The following is a 7,745-nucleotide window of genomic DNA, read 5'->3' on the forward strand; positions in this document are numbered from 1 at the left end:
TGACCTCGGAACAAGCCGTTTTTCATACCTCAAGGTCATCTTTCATTTCATTCTCTGGAGAAATATATACCTTGGACTTTTGGTCCAAAAATCTCCCGTTTTTCTAACGAGCTTTATATTGAATTGATGGCCAATCAATTCACTCTACCCTCATATATAGAGGTAGATTCATAATCCTCATTTATATAGCGTTTTTTTCATTATTGTCGACAATGTATTTTCTCTTTGGTTCCATCTTTTTACCCGTACTGATATGTTTAATCGAGATCTCTTTATCATCATCGATGATTTACCCAGGTACCTGACTATTATATTAACCATATCAACGGTCTCATCATGAGATTCATCATCTATTCATATATTTGCTCATTTTCGAGGATTCTTTGGAACCAAAGTGGTCTATCACGTCTCTAGTGTGCCATAGACTCATATATCTTCCTTTTAGCACACTATTTTCTTATTGGAGCATTTTCAGCTGGAATATGAGATTTCATTATTTCATCAAAATGTCTGGCAGACATTTTGTAAATGGATTATCCTACTTTTCATTGTAATCCATTTCACATATCTCATTCCATCAGCTTATCATATGCTTCTAGCAAACTTGCGAGCATATTTCTAAGTATCTATATACTTTATCCCTCTGGATTGTATATGTCTTTATTACATGCACAACTGCATTACACCCGATCATGGAGATCATCTCACTTGAATTTACTTTATCAAGTTCTTTTTCAAGTGCGAACATAATTTTTCAATGTTCCACTCACTAGGATCTTTAATTCTCCCCCTCGAGATGATGACATTCCATGTCTAAAATCTCGTACTGAATCCCACTCTAGAACCAATAACATATTCAGTTTTTCCATTTGGGATGAATTATGTTTCAAATCTTTTAGAGTGAGATCCTAATGTGGGATCTGGTTAAAGAAATCACATCTAGTGAACTTGCTTGATGATTCATCACCCATGATGGTTTCCTTTATTTTCTTTAAAACATGCTATATGTGAAAAACTCATAGTTTTTCAACATTTCACAATAATGTCGATAACATTATTGGAGATGGAAATATATCAGTAAACTTCAGGTTTACCACTCATTTATAGTTTTGCCATCTTTTTTTTATGCATGTCTTTTCATCATAAGCTCCTCTAGAGCCAATAGTAATTTTTATATTACTAGATACTATACTTATTTATTTTGAGAAAAGAGAAATATTTGTTACCTTTAGTAGTCATGTACTATGACTCAATATCTGCCAGGTATATCTATCTCCATCCTGAATCTTAAAATCTTATTCAGAAAGATAATTCTCATATCACATCGATATTTTATTTTCATTTTCTGGACCAACCAGAAAATCTGAATCATCAAGATGAGTATTCAAGCTATGAAAAATGGTGATATATCAGTAAACTTCAGGTTTACCACTCATTTATAGTTTTGCCATCTTTTTCTTATGCATGTCTTTTCATCATAAGCTCCTCTAGAGCCAATAGTAATTTTTATATTACTAGAAACTATACTTATTTATTTTGAGAGGATAGAGAAATATTTGTTACTTTTAGTAGTCATGTACTATGATTCAATATCTGCCAAATATATCTATCTTCATCCTGAATCTTAAAATCTTATTCAGAAAGATAATTCTCATATCGCATCGATATTTTATTTTCATTTTCTGGACCAACCAGAAAATCTGAATCATCAAGATGAGTATTCAAGCTATGAAAAATGGTCCGGGCTCATAAGAGATGAAGTTTAATATACTTCCTTTCTCTTTTTCTTTTTGATTCTCGATATAGATCGGCTAAATATTTGGCGTACGACAACTACGTATCCAATTTTTTTTCTGGTCGTATCTATAGCAAACATTTTCTGTTTGCCTTTTATCACCCGACCACTTTCATTTTTCGTGGAAGTTATAATTATTTCAATGGACGGAATCTTCTTCCTCGTCCTCTTCCACGACTACGATAGCGGTTTCAATCGCATCCACACTCTCGTCCTTTTCTAATAGGACTGACTTGATGGTCTAGTATCATGATTTCCATTTTTTTTAGTTTTCACGGAGGATTTACATCAAGTCCAACTATTTAGTGAATCCTTTCTTTCAAGGATTTAATTATCAAAGATCTTCTAGATCTTTTCTCATGATACACCTCATCTTATAAATCATCATTGAAGTGGTGTAAATGATCATGGCTTTATCCTTTTCTCATCTGATATAGATTATATCGATGATTTCTCAAAGCTCATTTTCTCTCAAGTGTATCTCTACACCTACTGCCCAATAGGCCTGGGTTCGCGGGTCAACCCGCCCCGCACGACCCGCCAACCCGCGGATTGATTTTTTTTTTTTTTAGTTAAAATTTTGACCCGCTCAACCCGCAAAGAAATAAACTAATATCCGCACCCGCCCCGCTTTATTTTGCGGGTAACCCGCGGGACCCGCGGGTTATATTTTTAATTAAAAAAATAATTATTTAATTAGTTTTTCTATAAAATAATATATTTATAAGTAATATTTATATTGTTTTTAAAAAAATTTAATTTTTTTTTTTTAAATTAATTATTTTTCTTAAAAAATTAGTATTTTTCAAAAAAAAAGATTTTTGTATTTTTTATTTTATTTTGCGGGTTGGCAGGTATCCGCAAATCAAAATCCACCAATCCGCACCCGCCCCCGCATAAAATAGTCTTAACCCGCACCCGCACCCGCGATTTGATTTTTTCAAAATGCTCGACCCGCACCCGCCCCGCGGTGGGTCATATGGGGCGGGCCCCGCAGGCTTTGATTTAAATTCCCAGGCCTACTGCCCAAGTTATATAATTTTTTTTTTTGTAATATCAAAGGCATCTACTTTGAGCTTTGTCAAAACTCGACATGATAACTCGGCTGGGTTAAGAACTTTTGGATTGATAGACTTCACCGATATATGAGAGCTCGTGTTGATAACGTGTTGTAAATAAAGTAAGAAAAGAGTTACAAGCGTTAATTGTTCTATGTCCTTTTGTTTGGTAACGTAAAGAGAGAGATGAGTTGTGATAATTTTATTTCTTCTTCTTACTTCAGTCGTACAAACATAAGAGGAGGGAATACATATTTATAGCAATCAGAAAATATTAAACAATGCCATCAGTCGGTGACTTGGAGGAGAAGTAATAATATAATATGTAAATGGATAATCATCTAAAATCTTATCTCATAACAAGTTTCTTTTACTTTTTATTCCACATACATCAAATAGTATAATAATGCCACTTCATCTTTTAAAAATCGCTATGTTTCTTGTAATGGTCACTGCTATGCTTAATTTTTGCATGGTGACAATTCTAATTATATATAGTTTGTTTTTAAATTACTACATTGATCACTCTTAAATCATCTTCATTGATGTAATATCTTAAAATAAAAATTCTAAAAAAATTAACATAATATTTTGTTATAATATTATTATAGCATAAAATGTGAAAAAATAATATAATATGTTTTCTCATGAGTATAACCTCTATTGATTTTCTTTTATACTTAACTCAAGGTGCTCTAAGATTGTGATCATCTCATAACTAAAGAGCAAGGGATATATTATTAATTACCATATTATTCCTGGAAGAGATGAACAAACAGTCTACACTTAAAACTCGGAGAGAAAGTAGACAAAGATGAAAGTCGCAAAACAAACCAAATTTCAAACACGCAGGGATAATATTTTTAAAAATATTTTAAAAGCAACACGTTGATTACATACAAGTATATGTATTAAAATCTCAAGGGTGAGTCGGCAACGGAGGCCATTTGCCGAACTTGGGGTGGTGAATGTATTTAGGAGGAAGAGGCGGAAACTTTGGAAGTGGTGGAAGTGGCGGACATGGCTTCTTCGGAATCACCACCGGTGGCACGTAGATTGGTACCGGCGGAGGACACGGCTTCTTTGGGATCACTGGTGGCACGTAGATTGGTGGATGCTCTATCTTCGGTGGCGGCTTGTAGACCGGAACCGGTGGTGGATCGACCTTCGGCGCTTTGGGCGGGCACGGCTTCTTCGGGATCACCGGTGGCACGTAGATTGGTGGATGCTCTATCTTCGGTGGTGGCTTGTAGACCGGTACTGGTGGTGGAAGCTTGATCTTTGGCGCTTTAGGCGGGCACGGCTTCTTTGGCGGCTTGTGGATTGGTACCGGCGGTGGAAGGACTATTTTCGGCGGCGGCTTGTGGACTGGAACCGGTGGCGGATCAACTTTCTTTGGTGGCTTGGGCGGACAAGGCTTCTTGGTCGGTGGTTTGTGAACTGGCACTGGCGGTGGAAGCTCAATCTTTGGCGACTTAGGCGGGCATGGCTTCTTGGGGATTGTTGGTGGCTTGTGTACTGGAACCGGAGGTGGGTGCTCTACCTTTGGAGGCGGCTTGTAAACCGGGACTGGAGGTGGGTGCTCTACCTTTGGAGGCGGCTTGTAAACCGGAACTGGAGGTGGGTGCTCTACCTTTGGAGGTGGCTTGTAAACCGGGACAGGTGGTGGATGCTCCACCTTTGGAGGTGGCTCGTACACTGGAACCGGAGGTGGTGGGCAAGGTTTAGGAAACGGTGGAAGCTCCAAAGGTGGAGGTAGAGGGAAAGGGTGATCAAATCCCTTAAAAGGAGGGAACTTAGGCATAGGCCAAAAGAATTTGGAAACACAAAGTTCAGGTGAAAATTTGAGATTTTGTTTGAGACCCAAAACGTGTTTGTCTCCAGATTTGTATAGAAACACGATCTGGTTGGACTCTAGGCCGTCATGAGCGGGGCAAGGTGTTCCTACCGCGCTATGAAGCTGAGCATAACACTCCTCCTTCAAAGCTCCGTCCTCGGAGACAATGTCATGAGTAGGAACTTTCAGACCGAACTTTCCGTCTTCATCAATGTTTCCAGAAGCTTTTGTAACAAAATGCCCTTTATTCACCTTACAGTCAATCGTCACTCGGAGTCCTTTGACAAGTAACAACCACACTTATCAAATAACTACAAAAAAATGACACTAGATACCACAAAATGTTAATATTAATGTGGTATACCTGAGAATGCATGGGGGGTTTTGATCTTGCTCTCGGCGTTACCAACAACTTCGACGACGCGAGCGAGAGATAGAGTCGCTGAAAAGACAACGGACAGGAGGAGAAGGAGGCATGGAACCGAACCTCGAGGTTCGGGTAAGATCCTCATTGGGATTCTCACCCTCTGAGATTTTTTGACACAGTACTACGACACTTTCCTTTCCGGAAAATGTAGTTTACAAGAAGAAAGAAACTATATGTTATATGATTGAGTATTAGTGAAGAAGATGATATGATTATAGCGAGACTCCCTCTCGTATATATAATGGTCTTATCATAGCAATTTTCAAAAAGGGATCTTGATTATTACTTCTTAAGCTTTCTTATTTTATTTTTTACCAACAATAATTGGGACTCGGTGGTTTCTTTTATTTGGTATCATTTATTTAAATTATTATGTCATGGTCCATCTCTTATCGTTGTAATTTCCGTCTACGGCAATAATTTTTCATGCTTTTCATGCAGGGTGGTTGAAACAATTTGACTAATCTGTTTTATTTATTTATTTATCTTTATTCGAAAATGCATTCAGGTTTACCTTTTTGTTTCCATAATTAACGCTATTGCACGAGACACATTGTAGAACTTTCATCACATGAACCTTTTGATCTATAAATTAAAATGTTTTTTTTCCTTTGTGATATATACAGCCAATAACAAAAAAGTAATGCAGATACTACAAGATGACCATGCATATATATGATAACTTTTTTTTTGCTTTTGTTTCACACACACGATCGATATAGTTTATGTAAAAACATGAAATGAATTAATGAGTGCATATATACGTGCAACCAACCCCGAATTGAAGCGAACCAGATTATGGTTAGAAGAGAAATTTTAAAATATGTGGAAAAATAGTCACACTGCTTGTGCTACTTGTCCTGGCCCCTTCCTTAGTAACTAAACCAGTGTGCCGTATATAAATCAAAATCAGATACACAGTCGAATTTGGTTAGAGAAGACGCTTGATTTATTGCCATTTAGTTAGATGAGAGAGAGAAGTTAATTTTTGCCATCAATCTTTCGTTTTTGAAGTCGGCAAGGCCCATCATCCTTCAATCAAACTTAGCCAGCTCAAAGCCCTACTATGTCTTTTTCTTGTTGGAAAATTAAAGTCTGTGTAAACATTTGCATCTAGGTTTCCCCAGATTGAAAAACAGAGTCGGAAAATCACTTAAGAAGGACCAACGCTTTGAAAAACAATGTTTCTTGGCTTTTTGTTTGTCGGCTTGGGTATAGTTTTGGTTAGTTGATCATAACCGGTTTTGAACCGAAGTTATTCGAACTAAAGATCCTTCTTTATCTGAACAAAGGACGGGTGTATTTTTGTTTTAATTTCTTTTTAGAAATTTAATTTTCATTTTTTTTTTCATTATTATATTTTTGTTTTTCTTTGTAATCATATCTGTGTATAAATCTTAATCAAAATCTATTTTATAAAATAATAGTCATTTAAAAATTGACGGCATACGTTCAGTTCTTTGTAATTATATTGCCAGTATGCCTGTTTCTTTATAATCATATTTATCGGTTCTAGATCTTGACCCGCATGTATAATGTTGGTTTATAATTTTTTGTTTTTCTTAATGTAAATATGTAACATTTTTTGTAATTTTCTTATATGTTAAAGAAATTTAATTTATATGTTTGTGTATAATATTTTTTAAATTATTAGTAAGAGGTTTTGATAATTGTATTGAATTTGTGATGTTACATAACTATACAATTGTGTCATAGTCATTTCACACGTTAATTTTGTACTTTATTTTTAAAGAATGATTAATTTTTTTAAAAATAACAAAGTTATAGTTACAATTGATATGTGTTTGGAATGTCAATATATATTGGAATACGTGTTTGAAATGTCAATATATATTGGCATAAATTTAATTAAAACAAAGTTGATTTTTATAATGTTTTTGCTTTTTTGGTATCTGGATTTATAGTCACTTACTATTAAAAAAAAATATATTGGCATAAATGTTTCTTTGGTAACTGACGTGATATATTAATTGATGTTTGTATGAATAACTGCATCGATATTTTTTTTAATCAAACTAGTCATGGTGGTTAATGTGGCGGTTACCCGATTATTAGGCATGTATAGGTGGTGGTTAGATTCAGAAATTAAATTTAATTGCAGTTATATTTAAAAGGTATGTTTTGCGGAAATAATATTTGGACATAACCTTTTATCAATAGGTCATGCTGCTGTTTTAATAGAATAGACTTAGGAATGGCAATTAGGACAACCCGCCCCCGCCGTGGCCCGCCCCGCTGCGGTCTCTATCTCTGGCGGATCTTTGCGGGTCAGCCCGCCGTAACCCGCGGTTCCTAAACCTCTACCCAAACCCGCCCCGCTTGCTACATAGGACTTTGCGGTCCGGCCCGCGTGTAGTGAAAATGCAGTCCTCATTAGTTTTCTTCTTCTCATTGACCTTGAAACATCTCATAACTCTTCGCAAATCAAACAGTTCTCAAAAAGACAAAAAAAAGAAGAATGGAAGTGATGAGCTTAACTGCTCCATCTTCGCAAAGAAAATTCACTAGCTGCTTCTTAAGCGCACCAACAAGCCCACGAAGAATCACAGAGTGGTACATAGAGTACGAGGAGGAGGCAAAAAAGAAACTTCTCCGAACGTTCTTTGA

The 7,745-nt window shown here is 36.0% G+C and overlaps 1 protein-coding gene across 1 annotated transcript; it reads right to left on the bottom strand.

Annotated features, from left to right (window-relative positions):
• Positions 1-3,591: 3,591 nt before the first annotated feature.
• Positions 3,592-5,328, bottom strand: LOC106335281 (proline-rich protein 4-like). The gene is made up of 2 exons (XM_013773760.1): positions 5,055-5,328; positions 3,592-4,968 (listed from the first exon to the last, which is right to left on the bottom strand). Exons 1-2 carry the CDS (start codon positions 5,200-5,202, stop codon positions 3,773-3,775), a joined length of 1,344 nt encoding a protein of 447 aa, XP_013629214.1. The 5' UTR covers positions 5,203-5,328; the 3' UTR covers positions 3,592-3,772.
• Between the last annotated feature and the right edge of the window lie 2,417 nt (positions 5,329-7,745).

Source organism: Brassica oleracea, chromosome C3 (genome assembly GCF_000695525.1).
Source record: "Brassica oleracea var. oleracea cultivar TO1000 chromosome C3, BOL, whole genome shotgun sequence".
NCBI lineage: Eukaryota > Viridiplantae > Streptophyta > Magnoliopsida > Brassicales > Brassicaceae > Brassica > Brassica oleracea.

Excerpts from the sequence above, each read along its gene's own strand:
- LOC106335281 (XM_013773760.1), bottom strand. The coding sequence starts at position 5,202 with ATGAGGATCTTACCCGAACCTCGAGGTTCGGTTCCATGCCTCCTTCTC. Across the intron at positions 4,969-5,054 it reads AACCCCCCATGCATTCTCAG|GACTCCGAGTGACGATTGAC; the intron begins GTATACCACATT and ends TACTTGTCAAAG.